The sequence below is a fragment of the Grammomys surdaster genome, unplaced genomic scaffold (genome assembly GCF_004785775.1).
Source record: "Grammomys surdaster isolate TR1022 unplaced genomic scaffold, NIH_TR_1.0 126059, whole genome shotgun sequence".
Taxonomy (NCBI): domain Eukaryota; kingdom Metazoa; phylum Chordata; class Mammalia; order Rodentia; family Muridae; genus Grammomys; species Grammomys surdaster.
In genome coordinates, this window is record NW_021620869.1 from 5,641,677 (window position 1) to 5,659,556 (window position 17,880).

The 17,880-nt window shown below is 46.1% G+C and overlaps 1 protein-coding gene across 7 annotated transcripts in view; it reads right to left on the reverse strand.

Moving 5' to 3' along the window:
- Agap1 (ArfGAP with GTPase domain, ankyrin repeat and PH domain 1) overlaps positions 1 to 17,880 on the reverse strand; it is a 436,006-nt gene that overhangs the window by 221,916 nt on the left and 196,210 nt on the right. For all 7 annotated transcript variants that reach the window (XM_028755318.1, XM_028755317.1, XM_028755316.1 and 4 more), the window contains exons 7-8: positions 6,422 to 6,549; positions 5,039 to 5,194 (exon numbers count right to left, since the gene is read on the reverse strand). In XM_028755318.1, the coding sequence (XP_028611151.1) occupies positions 5,039 to 5,194; positions 6,422 to 6,549 (284 nt within the window). The remainder of the gene's footprint in view (positions 1 to 5,038; positions 5,195 to 6,421; positions 6,550 to 17,880) is intronic.

Sequence of the window (17,880 nt, forward strand, 5' to 3'; positions counted from 1 at the left end):
GCCGTCGCCCTCATCATGGGTCCCAGATATGTCACAGAAGCTCCTTCGATCTTTATTCTTCCGTCACTGAAAATGCACAGCAAGACTGCACACAACTCCCCCACAGGTAGGCTTGTGGGCAGGTAGGCACATGAGGTTTCCAATCAGAAAATCAACTTCCAAAGCTTGTGGATGACAATATTTCAGAGAAATTATAGATCAATGAAGAGCACTAAAGGCATTTTGGTAACTTATCAGTTCTAAATACCTAAATTTGAAATCCATCTTCATTATTCTCCATTAAGCAGAATAATTAACAAAACAAACATTTAAAAAAAATGAACATTTTCCTGGAGGCAGCGCATCTGTCTCTGGTTGCTGTTCTCAGAGCAGAATTCTGGATTCTATAGAAGGAAGCAGCAGCCAGTGTTGTTGTACACAGCTCCAAAAAAGTAAAGAAACAGAAGCTATGTTCCACACAATCACATGCTCAGAGACAAATGAGACAGAAACTCAGGGTACTCACTGGGGAAAAAAAAATCCACAAACAATGATACAATTTTGTGTGGAAAGTGCCATAAAACTAAAGGAAAGCTCTGACAAGCTGCTGGGCAGAAGTGTATAACAGCTAACTCAAGGACAACTAAACCACAACCAATCCAGTAGGTCTGAAACCCTGGGCCTCTGAATCCCTGGGGAGGGCTCCTTGCATTCCTGCCCACATTGAGAGACTTTAGTGGTGTATGTCCTCACCCCCCCCCGAAACGCCCACTGCTGTATCCAGCCTGCTGCATTCCTCAGAACCAGAGTTTAACACACCCACGGAGGGTGGGAGACTTCAGGCCACCACTTCAAGCTTAGAATGACTGCTGAGTACCACAGACACTGAAGACAGAGGGGAGGGAAGGGACAGATTATCTACTTCGTTTAAAAAATGGTTAACTCCCTATATGTGATAAAGTCACAGCCGCAGCCAGTCCCTTGCACACTCAGCAGAGGATCACTGCAAGCATCCCTGCCCATCAAACAGAGTCGGCTCCCTCACTTCCAACCAGTAGGCAGGAGTAGATGGAACACACCACGCCAGGCTTTGGGGCTCCTGTTCTCCGTGAGACACCAAGTGTCAACTCTTTTATACTATGGGTTTCATTGTCCTTTCTTCTCCTGTGAGCGTCTCTGAGTAGGTCCAGGTTCTGTGTAATCTTTGGGTACTGGGAAGCTTAGTTCTGTTTAATGGTATCAGCATCCTACAGCAAGTTTTTATATGGTTTTTAAAATGTCACATAAAGACATAATTTAAAAACTTGAAAAGAGATAAAGCAACACCATACAGAACTTAAGAAGCCTTGCTAGCTTACCACCACCAAATGCAGACAACATGTACTAACCCACCCAGGTAAACAGCAATCCTGGGAGTAAGGCGGGGGGGGGGGGGGGATGGATGGATGAGGTAGTTCAGATTATCACTGAGGATGTCTGTGCTTCATGATGCAGCAGCTACAAACTGCTCAATCTCAGGGTTATCACAGAGAATATAAGTAGTTCTTTTAAAAAATTCTTATATATTTCAAAATATTATTTCACAAAAGATTTCAACAACACGGAAATTGGGCTGCTAAATGAACTGACACCCCCCCCCCCGCGTTTGCATATTTCTAAAGTAGGCACCCAGTGGGTCATCTTCTAATCTTTCATTTCTCAAAGCAATGGCCTTACATAAAAAATTAACAAAATACAATATAATTTAAATTCTCATTGGTAAGGCAAAATTGTCACTGCAAAGTAATGTATGACTTGCTACAACTGGAGTGATTTAGTTCATGTAATTTCATACTAAATGCATGGGATTTATTTAAAATCTGTACGTCTGCAAATAAAAACATTTTGAGAGCTGAAGATCTTATCCCTGTGTGGGACAGAACTACTTTAAAAGACAAGTGTGGACAGGTTAAGCTGTGGGGAGCCTTTGGGGCTGCTTGGCAGGAATCTGACATTGGCCAAGGACAAGGAAATGGGCTTTAGACAAGAATCTGACTTTGGGCCATGATAAGGAAGTAAGTTCAGGCAGGAGTCTATTTTTGGGCTAAAACAGAGAAGTAAATTCAGTCAGGAATCCAAGTCTTTGGCAAAAACAAAGAAGCAAGTCTCAGGCACGAATATGACTGTGGGCTAGGACAGGGAAGTAGGCTCAGCTACTTTGTCATCCAGATGAGCCCTTAGAAACAGCAAGGGTGATCACGGACTCTGTATATTGCCTTGTTCGTTCCTTGACTGTTTGTTTCTATTGTAATGTTGGTTCCTCAAACCTAGAACTGACCTAAATACTTGCATGTAATTAAAAGGGTTTAAAAGAAAAGTTGAATTAAACGAACCTGCCTTCAGCCTGGGAACTGGCTGGGGTCACGCTGCAATTTTGTCTAACTGGCTCTTTTCTTTTAACCTTTACTCCTGCACTGGAGAACCTGTTGACTGGCTGAGGGGGCTTGGTCATTAAGCACTATGTGCATACGGATTGTCTCCAGAGAATTAAGTGGACAGAGCCTATCACCTGTAACATTCTGGGCTGTGAAAAGCTAGCTAAGACGGTTTGCATCCAGCACACCTAAGTCACATACACACTTTGACAATGTTAGTCTGAAGTCACCCAGAGCAACAGGAATGAAGACTCTGAAAACCTGGATATAGTTAAAGATAGGAGCAGACTGTTACCTATTAAAATCTGGTTTCTTAATTGCATAGACCTCAGAATGAAGTCACCTCCTTTTCATTGCTTGTATAACACTGACATCTAGTGGAGTCAACGTTACTAAGTTCTTCAACTGGAAGTGTTCCCGACCACCTCCCACCACCTCCACGCCCAATGCCAAAGCCAAGCCTGGGAATGACCAACATGCTGAGACTTTCAGGAATTTCAGAGTTTATCCTGCAGTGCCACAACACAAAATCACAGCAGCACTAGATTCTTGCAGGACTCCAAATTTCTACTCCATGAACAGTAGCTAGGAAACTGGGTTTGACTTTTTAAATGCTTTTCTCTCCAAGTGTCTTCTGACATTGAAGAGGCAGCCAGCAAACACAGCCAGAGGCATTCTAAGACCCCTCGATGATTATGATGCAATTCACAGGCAGCTCCAGTCACCGTGCTCTTAACAGCCCCTTGCCCGGTAAGACCTGTAGCACTGTGGCTTCCTGGCTTGTTTGTTTGTTTGTTTGTTTGTTTTGTTTTCACTGTGGCCATTTCCTAGACAATGGGTACAGCAGGGCTTTGAAGAGTAACTATTAGCAATCCTCCCATCTGCCTCCACACACACACTTCAGATCTTCACATGACCCTCACAAGGTCATGTGAGTTATCACTCAGCCCTCAGGGTCTTTTTGGATAGAGAGAACAGAACCCTCCTATAACTAGTTCTGTTTAAAGTAGTATGTCCTGGCTTTCCTATGCCAGGAACCAAAGTTACTTTGCACTGACTGCTGTTAGGCAGGAATCTAGCTAGGCGTCCTCTGCATGGCCATCCCTGCAGTGTGGGTACACAAAGTTCTTATCCACCACCGAACCAGTACATCTTTGGAGCCAAACTCCTCTAAAGATAGCTGTGGCAACTGTTTTTTTTTTTTTTGGGGGGGGGTGTCAAGTCACAAATGAATAAACAGCCTGTTTTGAGACGGGACACCTCCCTTAACCAACTGTCTTGCTCTGGTCCTCAGCTAGAGACTGACGGGGTATGTGACTGCTGGTGCTGTGTCTAAGAAACTTTATGGTGCACACCTAGGATCTGTGCACTACCTGCACATGTCAGTCCCTTGCCTGTTCTGTGCAGAGGCCAGAACGACCCCTGCAGACCTACCCAGCAGTCCTACTGACTGCCTTTGCTGAACATCACTGGTGTCCATGTTCCACACTTCCACAGCAGTGAGAACAACACATTTTCTGTCCCACAGCAGACTAGCTACTGCTCCCAGATCAGAGAGGTTCAGTGATTTGTCTAAGGTCAAACAGCACTGCCAGCAGTGTCTGTCAGAGCCGTAAGATACAGAGCAGCAAAGGAAAGGATGGGGTGGCTCAGAGGGGACCTGCTATCATCAGCAGACCCAGCATGAGAGGCCTAACCGCAGACATGGTGGGAAAGAGTGAGGCACCCACAGACCTGGCAGGTACCTACAGCATTATGTGAGCATCTTCAAATGAGGGCGTCAGGGCAGACAATGAACTCTAGCTAGGCCAGGAGACTATTGGAAGCAGTGGTAAGACACTTCCTTGTGACTGAGTGAGTAGCACTCAACTAAATCCAGAGGCCAAAGGGTTTGCATGGGCTTTATTCAAAGATATTGTGCAGAGCTGGCCAGGGAAAGACTTCCTGAAATCACATCATAGTACCTCTGGGCTCAACTACAAAGCCATCCATGATGAATTGGTGATGTCTGCTGGACATAAGAAGCAGAAAACAGTATGTTTGCCTCTTCTGTAGCTCAGGGAGCATCTGCACCCAACAACTCAACTAGCTTGGAAATGGTACTCGTGGCCCCACCTCAAATTTCTGAATCAAAGCTCAGATTTCCAATCCAGGATATTTCCTGGAGGCCTCTAAGGAAGAAAGCCCGTGGCAGGAATTCCTAAACACTCTGGAGAGAGAGAAACACGGGGTTTGCTATACTGAAGGACAGGCCTGTGCCCACCCCTGGGGTCAGTTCTCAGACCCCAGCAGGTGAACGTAGCTATAGCTAAGGTCTCTCTTTGATTGGACAGATGAAAATGGAAATTCCCCAAGACCTCCCCATCTCTGGATCTAACACAGGTTCTTAGCGTGAGACCATGAAAATCTTGGGAGGGTAAAAGTTGTGCACAAACTCCTCAGGATTCACACCCAGTGCCTGCTGGGAAATTCCCATTCTGCTCAGGAACCAGATCTCTGCTTCTCACGATTCTCTCATACTCCAAGAGTCATTGCAATTTCCTTTACTTTAGCCTGAGTTCTGCAGACATCACTGGATCCTCAGATAGACATGTGACTAAAACACCAGTGACATTGAGAGGTTGATCCCCAGGACTGACACTCACCGTGAATAGGTTGGACCTGCGCTTGGACTGCTTCCGGACAGGCGTTGGAGTGTTGGCAGTGGGAGGGACGTCAATCCGAAGCTCCTTCTGGCTAGTGCTTGGGGTCGAAGGGACAGAGGACGAGTAGTCACTTAAACTCCCACCTCCGTTACTTGTCTGTAAAAATTAAAAACAAAAGCAATGTATTGTCAATGAAACAGCATAAAAACCACTCAAGCAGGGTCACACCAAGAAAAATGGCAAGTGACCATGACACGCTCTCTGTGAGACAAGGTGTCGAGTTCTTTACCTGGCCAGTTTTCCCAGTGTGCTGCTGGAAGCAAGAGTCTGAGAAAAGGGAGCTCAGGCCTCCAGAATGGGGCTTGAAAATTGCTTTCTATTTCCTTAAAAAGGGTCTCATTCTGTTGCCTAGGCTGACCTAAAACTCACTATGCAGCCCACACTGGATCTGAACTTGAAGTTCAAATCTACACCACTGAGACTACAGGTGTCAGTACCAATGCAGTGAACTTTGGAAAAAAAAATTGAAAAACCCCCCACAAATTTCTTCTTCTGAAAAACAAGGTACAGTTAAACGTGGCCTTGTGGCCACTTCACTGTTCCTCCTGGGATGAAGAGGGAATGGGTACTCAGAACAACAAGCAGCCACTCTTACATGAACCTCATAAATCAGAGGATTGTCCTAAAATGTTTTTAGAGCACTTAAAAGCTGAAGACACCAATAGTGAAGGGGTTCAGGTGTGTGGCTGGCCCATCCTAGGCCCCAGTGTATACGTACCAGGGCACTGGCTTCCCAGACAACTTGAGCATCTGGAATAGGACACTTACCCAAGGAGGACTGATCACAAACAAGGACCAGCAAGTCACCAGCTCCTTTATGATTCTCTGGGTTGATCCCTTTGACAAGTACTTTGCTTCAAAATGACTCATTTAGTGAAACATTGTTGGGGGGTATTACCAGCTTCTACAGAACCTAAGATGGTAGGCATAGGCGAATACCAGGTCTAAGCTTAGGTGTGTTCCTGAGCCGGTAAGACAGACTCACAACTGTTGCCTAGCCCTATCAAGAGCAGAGGCAGTGATTTCAATCACCAACAAAGCCAGCAGCATACACCTGCCACCAGCCCGTGCCAGCATGCCTCGTAATGCAGGCAGTGTGCAGAGGGAACATTAAAGACTAGCTCCCATAAAACCCACTTGGCCACAGCAGCTTCTAAAGAAAATGGGAAGTCAATTACAGACATGCTGTTATTTACAAAGTTAAAAAAAAGATAAAAGAAAAAAAAAGGATGACAGCTTTGGCTCGGGATGGGAACCTCCCTGCCGCAGGGCCTCCTTGGGCCCGCTCACTCACTGCCTCACCTCCCACATCACCCTGCGTACCTGGCTGATGTGTACTGCGGACACTTGGGCAGAACACACAGAGGAGTGGCTTGGAGAGTTGGGTAGGGACTTGCAGGGGCCTATGGACAGCTGCTGCTTCTTCCTCGTGGCAACAATCTTCTGAGCAACTGGTAGGCAGAGACAGGAGATATGGATGAGAGGCTGCTGGCTATGTACGAGGTGAACCGGGACCTCTGGTCATCACTGGCTCATGCCATCATCTGGACACCTGACTACCAGGATAAAGATGACATTTCCCGGGGCTTCTGAATCTCATCTCCTAGTTGATCATGGACCACAAACGAGCCTTGGACAACTGAACCAGAGCACAAGCAAGGCCAAGGGGATGAGAATAGGAAACCCATTTGGCTCTCTCAGACCCTGTCCTCAGGTAATAGTTGTTCTTGGTCCCTTTCTTCTTTGTCTTTTTGCTTGCTCTCTCTGAATTGTACAGATGAAACTCTGGGGCCAGCAGCCGCCAGGACCATGAGGTGACTTGGGAACGGAAACCACACCAGTGAGATAGGATTCAAAACAGACCAGTCCTGACTCAGTCCTGCCTGGAAGGGCCTCAGCCAGCCTGTTTGGACCGCCTCAGGGGACTCAAACGTGTAGCAAGAGGTACACAGACACCGTGTATTATCCTAATCAAATAGCAGTTTCTAATGATTTGATGTAAGAGTAAGTCGAATAAGGGAAACTGAGCAGAACCCCTCTGAAAGCGTCTTGAAAGAAAGACTTGTAGGATTATATACTCAAACAAGAGTAATTTTCTCAAGGGCTCTTTCCTGTATTATTATTATTTTAGTTCTAACATACTCCCACATACACTAGAAGTTTATCTTAATCAATACAAATATAAATTCAACCAGCTATAACTTCTCTCAGCAAATAGGCTTGCTGATAAAGCATATTGAATTTAACTGCAAGGAAAATCAACTATTAGAAAGCTATTCTTACACCAATAGGTGTCACTGCAGCTGTGTGTGGAGGCTCTTCCTCGGGGAAGAACTGGAATCAAGTCTGGAGCTTCCCAGTCCTCACCTCTGCACACACTGCTACTGCGTTTGAGGCACTCTGTCCCTCTAGGACCAATGGTTACAAGAAACAGGCCACGCGGTGTTCACAGACAATTTCACTTCCAAATGAACACAACTTTAAGCAGAAACTGGTGTGCCCATAGCTCATGGCTTCTGTGCAAATGAATGACAGTGTTAAATGTGACTATGTGGAAATGCGATCTATACAAAATGGTTCCCAGAGACGAAGCAGCCGCTTCATCAGTCATGGCCCACCTCCAAAAGGCTTCTCATCACCCTGAAAGGATGATATCAATTAATTTATCTTCCCACCACGTATTGATCATAACCTTCATCAGCTAATCATGTTTAAATTACAGAAAAATTTCGTGGCACTCCGTCATTTCAAAGCCATTGGTGTACTGATCAGGGACCGTTGAAAATATGTATTAGACTATCTTAAGAAAAATCATTATGTGCACTCAAAAAGAAAACCTAAGGTCAGTGTCCAAGAACTGCAAAATAACTGTCACGTGGAGGTTCTGAAATTTCAAGGCCCAAATTAACCCCAAATCCTAACTGCCCGGGTGCTGTGGTCTGGATGTAAAATGCCCCTCCCTTTGGGCTCATCTATTGGAAACATGATACCTAGCTGGTGCTGCTGTTCAGAGAGGTTCTTGGAGAGTTAGAAGGCGGGGCCCTGTTGAAGGATATATATTTTTAGCCCCACCCTACTTCCTGTTCTCTCTTTCTCCAGATGAAATGTGATCAGCCAGCTTCCTGACGGCCAGTCCATCTTCCTCTTTTTGCTGCTGTGCCCTCCCTGCCATGATGGGTCCTATCGCCTCTGAAACTGCCAGTCAAGATAAACCCCCTCAGCCCTATTTCTCTTTTTGTCAGGCCTTCTGTCACAGCAACAGAAAAGTAACTGATGCACCGGGCGACCAACCATTTGCGAAAAAAGGTTCAGATAATCAACGTTTTGGTTTTCTCTCAGCTGAGTTCCCACCAATCTGGACCCACAATGACTTAACCACGGACCTTAGAGGAGAGGCTCAAAACATCTCAAGCACGCACTCTGGACACCTGCTATGAAGGTCTTCCGTGAGAAGAGAAGGCTTAGGAAACTGAGGCAGCATGCTAAGAAACTCACACTGTGTGAAACTTTGAATGAAAACTCCCTGTCATCCATATCAGTAGGCACCAGGCAAATATTCAAGAATAAAGAGCACAACTCAGAGCAAAGCTACAATGGGCAGTACAGAGTGTGGCTGCACAGAGTGTGGCTGCACACTAAGTGTAAAAGCCTCTGCCTCCATGGCAACTGTTCTCCAACCTTAATCACCAAAACATAGACCCAAAGCATCTAACAACTGACATTATTTATTTTTACTACATTTTATTTCCTGTTTGACCTACTTCCTTATTATTCTTTAGACCTAACTTACACCAATAAAGGAAAAAAATGATTTTAAAGTTTCTGTCCTGTGATGTTGCGAGTACTTTGGAAAGATAAAACAAAAGAATAGGGCACATCCAGACAAGAGGATTCTGGGTAAGGATGAATCGAGTGAGAATGGGAGAAGATGAAGAAGGGCTGTCCTGTGTTGTAGTGGCACCTTTTTTTGTCTAAGGGAAAGAGGATATTAACTACGTAGTAACTTCCCGCTAACAGTCACATATTCGCTAATGTCTACTACTGTTTCCTGCATTGTGTACCAAGGAGGAAACAGCACACCTGGTGCCTCAGCTGAAGACTTCACTAAGCGTCACTAGGTGACTGAAAACTACAGAGGCAACTCCAGTCAGGAAGGAACTATGCATATGATTATAGGACCATGTCCACCATCATGGGACTGGATAGGAATCTGGACAGATCTGATCCTAACAGGTGACTGCTTGGTCCTTCCCTGATCACCAGGCTACAGCACGGGCCACAGGAACAAAAGGTAGGCCCTCTCCTGTGACACTGTAATTAGTGCTGATACTTAGAATAAAGTGCTGGTAGGTTTCCAGTCAGCTATAACCCCAGACTCTGCTGGCTGGGTAATCTCATTCTCTGAGTTTGCTAGTTCCTTAATCATTCAACAAACACAGTGTTACAAATCTTACGTCATCAGTATACACATGTAAACATCGTTTTCTGTGTTATGCACCATATACAAAATCACCCAAATCCAAAATGATCTGGTTTTTTATTGTTGAGATTTACTATTCTCTCATACTTGGTGAGATTCTACCACTATGGGTTGTGCTCCATATAAAAGTGTCACCTAGGACAAGATGACCATTGCCCTTTACCACAGAACCACACCACTTCCTCTCTTTTCCTTCACGGGGTACTTGGGGTTCTTTAAAGTTCCTTCCTCTACAATGTAGCTTTCTGTCTGGACTTGAACAGGGGTCCAAAGCTTTCTGTTTCAACTTGAATGGGAGAGACAACAAAAAGCCCTCCCTTTGACCAGCCCTTCATTTGTACCTATGGATTTAATCTCACAAAGCTCACAATGGCCAAGCTCAGGCAGAGGAGCATGTCAGAAAGGTGTCATCTTCTGCAGAGGGTAGGCTAGTACCTGGGAGTTTGACAAACTTCTCCTTCAGGTGGGAAGGGCACCATCCTAATCTGCGTTAATGTAATCCTTAAACTGAGACATATACTCATGTACATAGCTCCATTCTCCAATTAGAACAAGTTACAAAAACTGACGTGGACTTGCTTGCTTCCCCCAAAACTGTACATGTGCTACTGAACAAGGAAGCACCGGAAAACGCTGAGAAGGACTGCTCTGCTCAACCACAGTCAAACACCCCATTGTCTTCCATGGCATTACTGGCTCATCCACACAGAAGCATGAGTCACCTTGGTCCCTCTGCTCACAGCCCTGTGACCATGCACACGGAAGCTTTGTTCTCTGCCGGCTGAAGGCTGAGCATGGTGAGAGGCCTATGACCTCACTCTATCCAGCAGATAAAGAAGACCCAGTGGAAGCTAGATGTGGGGCTCACTGGTCTTACAGAACTGCAAGACTGAGGCAGGAGGAAAAGGACTAACTCTAGACCAGCCTAGACTACACAGAGATCTGAGCTCAAACAAGCCAACCACAGTCTCAAATATAACAAATGAACAACAGAAAAAACAAAACAGAGGAGGACAGTAGCTCGGACCATGCCCTCCAGCCCAGCCTACACTGACCCACGACAGGAGCTGGGGAGTCACTTGCTCTCCACCTCCTTCTCCGTTCCTAAGGGTACTCACAGAACTAACTGCAGTGATTTAAGTGAGATATTTACCCCATAGTCTCGGGCATTTGATACTTAGTTCCCAGGTGGTGGCGCTGCTTGGGGAAGAAGCTTAGAAGGTATGCCTTGTTTGAGCACACCTTCAAGACAGACTCACGAGTTTGCAAGATTCATACTGCTTTTCTCCTTTTGCTTTGTGCTTGAGGTTCAAGATTTGAACTCTCAGCTTCCTACTCTATTCTGCCATGACTGCTACTTCTTGTCATGATGAACACATATCCCTCTGGATCTGTAAGCCCAAATAAACTCTCTTCTATGACTAATACACTGACATAAACAAAGGAAGCTTGTTGCCAAGACGACAGTGTGTCAACCAAGCAGAAGCATGGGTTCCTCTCTCTAGCAGCCTCCTTCAAGCCTGTGTTCCTTGTCTGAGGCTACTTCCACCCACAACTTCTGACCCCTGTACCTTAGGAGCTGGTCTGTTTGTGACCTCGGGTGGTGCCTAGGATCCCTGGGCAAGTCAGAGCACATGTTCCTCCATGAGCCCTGGGCAGTTCCTAGTAGAGCTGACTACACCAGGGCTTGTCCGTTCCTTCCTTTTCTAGGCTTCCAAAACTCACAAGGTCTTGGCCTCGCCTCTCTGCCTGAATTCCTCAGTTCCTTGTTGGCTTCTCACAAGGTGCTTCCAGGGCTCTGGTCCTCAGGCTTCTCAAAGCTCCAGATTCTCTCTTGGGAAGGCACCTGGACATTCATGCTTTAGTAACTATTTTCAATGCTGATGGCTCTCTGTTGACAGACCTGTCCCAAGGCTTCTTGTGTTCTAAAACTACAGGACCACAGAAAGTCCAGCATCTGACTTTACTGTGCTGCCAGCCCATACCTCCTCTCTTTTCTCTGCAGTCCCAGCCTCCTGTGCAGCAGCCCCTGGCCCCACACACGGGCAGAGAAGACACAGAAAACTACTGGTCCAACTACCAAAGATGCTCCCCAACTCATCTTCACTGCCAGTACCCTGACCAAGCCCTCAAGCTCCTATGGCTAACTAGAGACAGAGCCTAAGGGACCCTAACTGTAGCCTGGGCCCAAGCTGCAGGGTCATCTCCTCCAAGGCAAATCTGAGTGTGACATTGTGATTATGATATCGTTGCTGAGTAGGTTTGCTATTGCTCTGACCACACAAGCCTTATGTGGGTTAAGGGTGAGTTTCTGAGCTCCTGTGATAGCCCTACCTTAGTACAAATATTTAAGTCTTGCCATCTCTTCTAGAACACCCAGAGATCTCAAATAAATTACCACAAGGTTCTAGAGCAGGAGTTTTTGACTATTGGGTCATAACCCCTTTGGTAAGCCTCTATCTCCAAAAATACTTATGTTATGAGACATAGCAGCAGCAAAATTATGGTTATGAAACAGCAATGAAAGTTATTTTACAGTTGGGGCTCAACACAACATGAGGAACTGTATTAAAGGGTCGTAGCATTAGGAAGGCTGAGAATCGCTGCCCTTGAGGGAACAACTGAGGAGTGGGAAGAGCAGGAGCTACGAGCTGAGAATGGCACACAGCCCTGCCATCTTTGGTATACAGGCTGAAGTACTTAAGATCCACTGTTAGACCCAAATGAAGACAGGTGACAAAGGGGGCTGCTACGAGGAACAGTAGCACACTGCTAACCTAGAGTTGGAAGGTCTATTTTGAAGATACTATTCTTGATAATTAAGTATGACATTTATATAAAATAATAAAAATAGTATTTTCAATGTTTGTAACAGATGCGCTAACAAAGGCCAACAGGCACATGATGGACATGAAATATACTGTACAGTGAGTACTTGAGACAGTCTTGCTCTGTAGCCCAGGCTAGCATCTCATCAGCAATCCTCCTGTCTACACCTCCCAACTTCTGGGGTTACAAATACCCCCAATAGACCTTGCCCCCAAAATATTTTAAAAGCTTAGTCGCTTCAGGTAGTAATCACTGTATGATTTGTGTTTCTCTCTTCTAAGTCAGCCCCAAAACAATGCCTATTACACCTTTCACCATGAGGCCCTGGTGGAGCACCACGAGGAGCTCACCTGGGGAACCCCCATAAATACAAAAACCGACTTCACACTATAAATCTTCCAGGGGCAAATAGAAGATCCACTAATGTCCCCACTTTAAATTACAGGAGAACGATCATTAAACTAGCTTATTAATTAAGGAGAAATTAATTACCAAGTTACCCATATAGAGCTCTGAATGTGTGACTTAGGAATGAAAAAAAGAAAAACTAAAGTGGAATATTTCTCACCACAAAATGGCAAAGTCAATACATGTTGGAGGAGGCATGTTCCATTCTGCTGGTGATCCAGCTGTTTATATAGGACCTCAGTTTTGGGTAAGGAGAAAGCTATGCCAGAAAGAAAAGGAGAACAAAAATGGAGCAAGGGTGGGCTACAGCTTGGTTGGAAGAGTGCAGGAAGTTCTGGGCTACCCCACCCCCAGCATGGCAAAAACTGGTCAAGACGGTACACACCTGTGATCCTGGCACTGGGAAGTGGAGGCAAGGGTCACATCATCCCTTGCTCTGTGGCCAGTTGAAGCCCAGCCGATTCTACATGAGATACTGCTTCAAAACCAAGCCAACAACAAAATGGGAGATGTAGGGAACAGAGTAAGCATGGGAGAATGGAGAAGCAGAGGCAGTGCACGCTCCTGACGCTGAGAACTCCCAAGGTAGCATAAGGCAATTCCCAAGCCAGGAACCAGCACAGTCTACCACCTGAACACTTTGCTGGGATCCAGTCAAACTGTGAGGTCATCTGACCTGCTGTGGAAGCACTTGTTGAATGCTTTAAGGCTGGCACAAAGCAGCCTGCACCCCTGGGAGTACAGGAAGAGATGAATGATTGGGTGGGGGGAAACGTTTAGTACAAATAAGAGAAAGAGAAACAAGAAAGGGAACTAGAAATTCATTTGCAAGGCTTCAAAATGCAGAGGGTGTGGTTGCCAGCCTGAAGGCAACAAGGAACAGCCTCAGTGGTTCTGGGGAAAAGAACACTGGTGTGGCTTGCAGGACTCAGGCCAGTCCCACCTGGACGCCTGAGAAGGGAAGCCTGAGTGCTGCGGGTGGCCTGGGGTGGCACTGGATTCCAGAGACTAGCTGGCTGGCCTTTTGATTAGACACTCCCATTTCTGTTGTCAGTCTACCCTTCCGCTGAGTAATGCTCACCAAGCTGGTTGTGCAGCAAAGCTACCAAAGACTTATTAAGGGGGGAGAGGTGTCTCACAGCTCAGTGACATTGTCCTACCCCTAATAGTTTCTTTAACAGGAGGGGATCCTTCTGTGGGTATGTCACTCTGCAAGGGAAATCGCTTTACCCTACAGCTAGAACAGGCGTCAAGCCCTGCTTGTCACCATTCAAACACGCTCTCAGCTATTCTCAAGTCTAGTTCCTTCCAACTATCCTGCATGGCCACCATCCCTTCTCATTCACAAACACTATGTGGCCCAACTGCACCTATGTTCCCTAGAAACCTCTTGAAACCCTTAGAATAGTTCTCCAATTAGAACAAACATTAATGAAGAAGGTGACTTTTTCCTGCGCTTGAACATGGAATACTGAACAGGCCTTGTGGACCTCTGGGCCTCTGCTTTTTGAAGCCTTGCCAGTGAAAGCCCAGTGAGAGGCTCTGAAGTCTGGGCTGTGGTCCTCACGCCACCAGCTAGTCCAGAGAGAATGATCAGTGGCCATGGTGACTGGAGACTCTGGCGACTTACCTTCCACCTGAGACCAAGCCGTCTACATACATCTGAGGACGTCTAGCTTCCCGTTCGCCAACACACGCATATCAATTAGCGTGTGTTTATGTGTATCAACCGATCAAACAGGTTTGGTTTTCTTGATTTTCAGTGCTGGCATGAAAAGCTAGATTCTTAAACATGCTAGGTAACTCTTCTACTGCTGAGCTAGCCCTGAGCCCCGACAACATTTCTATTTCTCTCTAAAATAAAAAGCCCTCTAATCTAAGACATGTTTAAAAAGCCACACTGTAATTTCTTTTGGTAAGGCCTTTTGAGTTTTTCCTGAAGTAAATGTAGTCTGAATTCTTAATCCAAGATTCAGTTCTTGTCTGTATTCTTTTTTATCTCATTGTATTAAAACAAATTTATCTTCATTTATGTCGCAATTACCTATTAGGGTTGTTAATTTGCTGGAAATGAAGCTATTGTTTAATTGCTCCTATTAATCGGGGATTTAAATGCCGACTGCAATAAACAGTTACCTTCAGGACGGAGCAAAGTCAAGGCTGGGGACATTCATTTCAGAATTTTACAACAAGAGGAAATTTCTGCATTCAGGGCCACTGGATTTCCTGTTCACAGAAAAAGTGGAAGAATACTGAATACTCACAGGAGAGATTCAATACAGTCTGTTTGCTCCTTTTTACATGTGTAACAGACTGTCATGTAAAATAACCGACTGTGACAAAGGGATAGGAGAGCACGCTGCAGGAAACACACCCAAACCCTCGTTTCATGTCTCCAGAGCACAAGGCTCCTTCAAATTTTATCTCAGCATAAGCAAGCAGATATGGGCATGTGTGGTCACTCTGAGCACTGTACCAGCAGGGATGGTACTGCAAACAACCCACTAGCCAAACATTCACTGCTCTGAAGGCGAGCCTCACCATGCCGAACTGGGGACTGCCTATGGTTGGCTCTGTCTCAGCCAGGATGGATGTGGAGCTTCGGAGGGCAGAGCTCGGTACCACACACTTCTCCCAACGCTTGCCAGAAAAGTGTGTTTGCCAAAGCAAATAGACTCATGTGTATCCTTTAGGGTAATATCTCAGGCCCTAGTCAGTTCCCTGTGTAGAGATTGTGAGGTCTGCACAGTCAGGGGTGCACTGAGATGCTGGTGGGTCCTCCAGCTGTCCCCAGTTGTCTTCCTCAACATCTCAACTGACATCTGCACCTCCTTTTCTCACACAACCACCATACCCCTGAATGACTGCAAATCCTAACTGGTTTTGTCAGGATTCTTCTCTGACCCTGGACTTTCAATCCCCCACTTCTGCTTTCCTTAGCTTCCTCAGGTCAGCGAACCTTGGCTTTGGTCTAAAAGCTGCACTTCTACCAAACTGAACAGCAGGGCTCGAATGATGCTCTTCCCTGGGCTTTCACTGATCTAAACCCAAGAGTGAGCACAGCCTTTCTAACCCTCCATCCCACTGGCATCAGGACCAGGCCGGGAGACAGGTGATGTCAGCTCCTATGCCAATTCTCAGGAAGGTCCCAGAAGGTTCTTAGTCATGTTCATAGTCCCACATGCTCCTGGCAATGCTATTGTTCCCAGCATGCTCTTGGTTCAGGAATGTTCTTGTTGACTCCAGAATTCTTAGTAAGACTGTTGGTTCTAGAATACATTTAGGTATGTTGCTGGCCCTGAACACTCTTGACTATATTCTTGATTGGTGTTCCAACAGAGTTAATGAGGCTGATGCCCATTCCATGGGTAATATACATGGAGTTGGCTGCTTCACTCAGCTGTACCACATCCCTCAACTCATTAACTGCTTCCTACATTGTACCACTGACTCGGTGCATGTACCACAGGATATACTTAGGAGCAGTGGAGACTGCCAACTCACACTGGCTGGCCACCAGCATGCTAAGTATATTCCATGTCTTTCCAGCCCAAGCATCCTACGGAATAGGCCAGATCTTCTGTCTAATTCTTCAGGACATTGTTTCCTGGAGTAACAAGAAATAGCACTCAGCATCCCAAGCATCTCTGCTTCTTGGCATCTGTCTTGGAATTCAGTTCCTCCTGGCTTCCCTGCTTAGTGTTAGATAGTACAAACAGTGCTGCAGAGGAGAAACACGCATGAAATGTGTGCACGAGGGAAACACCAAGAGTTTACAGATACCACAGGGAAAGCTATGACAAGCAGGAAATGTTTAGGCAGATAATGAAATGTGCAGGAAGCCCCAGACCCACAGAGCAAGTCACGGCAAGTGCACAATTCGGAAGGTTTGGATGCTTTGCAGAGCTACTGTACACAGCTATACTGGACCAAGGGCTCAGGCGGTCCTGTGTGCCCAATTCTATGCCAGGATCAGGGAGGAAACAGACTTGAGAAGCTGATGCTTCTCAAAGTCAGGAGTCACCCAGGCCAGCTCCACTCCCAATCACCAAAGGCTGTGTCCACATAACTAGAGCTGGACCTCTGAAAAGTCCAGCTTCCTCAAAGATGCTGAATAGAGACAAAACTAACACATGCTGGGAAAAAAGCCACCCTAGAGAACCAGGAAAACTGACATGTCAGTCTAGACAGGAACGGCACGTCCTCTTACTAGCCTTGCTCACAGGCGGCTCCCTTCAGACAGTCACCTTTGGTGTAGTGCACTGAGGACTCTAAGGATAGAAGCTGACCACAGCTGCACTCACCGACCAGAGAGCATTCCTTACTACCCAACTTCACTTGATACAACAGACAATAAAACAGCCTAGCACAAACCACCATCCCAGCACTCAGGCGGCTGAGGCAGGAGGATCAGGAGTTTAAGTTCGGTATGAGAGGCTGACTTTGTGGGTTGAGGGAGCAGGAGGTTAAAAGGAGACAGGAGAGAAAAAGAATGAGTGAGCACGAAGTGAAGGAGGCTAGGCTCAAAGCAGCTCACACAGCCTGCACGTGGCTGTGAGATGCAGGAGCTGAGCTGAAGACCCTTGGGAGAGCAAGCTGTGGGGCCTGGGCACGCTATACTCACGGATGTGGGGTGTCAGGGAGTGGAACACACACCCACACTGATTAGAAAACATGTAACATTTCAAACACCACAATTAAACACCGAGGAAAAATCTCTTCAGAAGCCAGGAGATGATTAACCTCCCTTCTCACTTCTTCTCAAGTCGGATGCAAATCAGCACCTTCTGAGCCCTGGCAAGTGAATATCCCAATAAATTGGCAATACAATTCGGGTGGCAGGCAAGGAGCTAAAAGATAAATGGCTTAAACAAAGAGGGGGAAAATGAACCTGTCACTTCTCCTCAACTCAGTAAGCTGTCTCACACAGAAGCGATGATCCCAGAGCAAGGCTGTTTCTGACATCCTGAAGTGGGGGCTGGCTGGGAATTCTTCATTCTGCAGACTCCCAGCTCACCAGCCACAAGTACAGACCTCACAAAAGACCAAACTGGTTACTAAATAA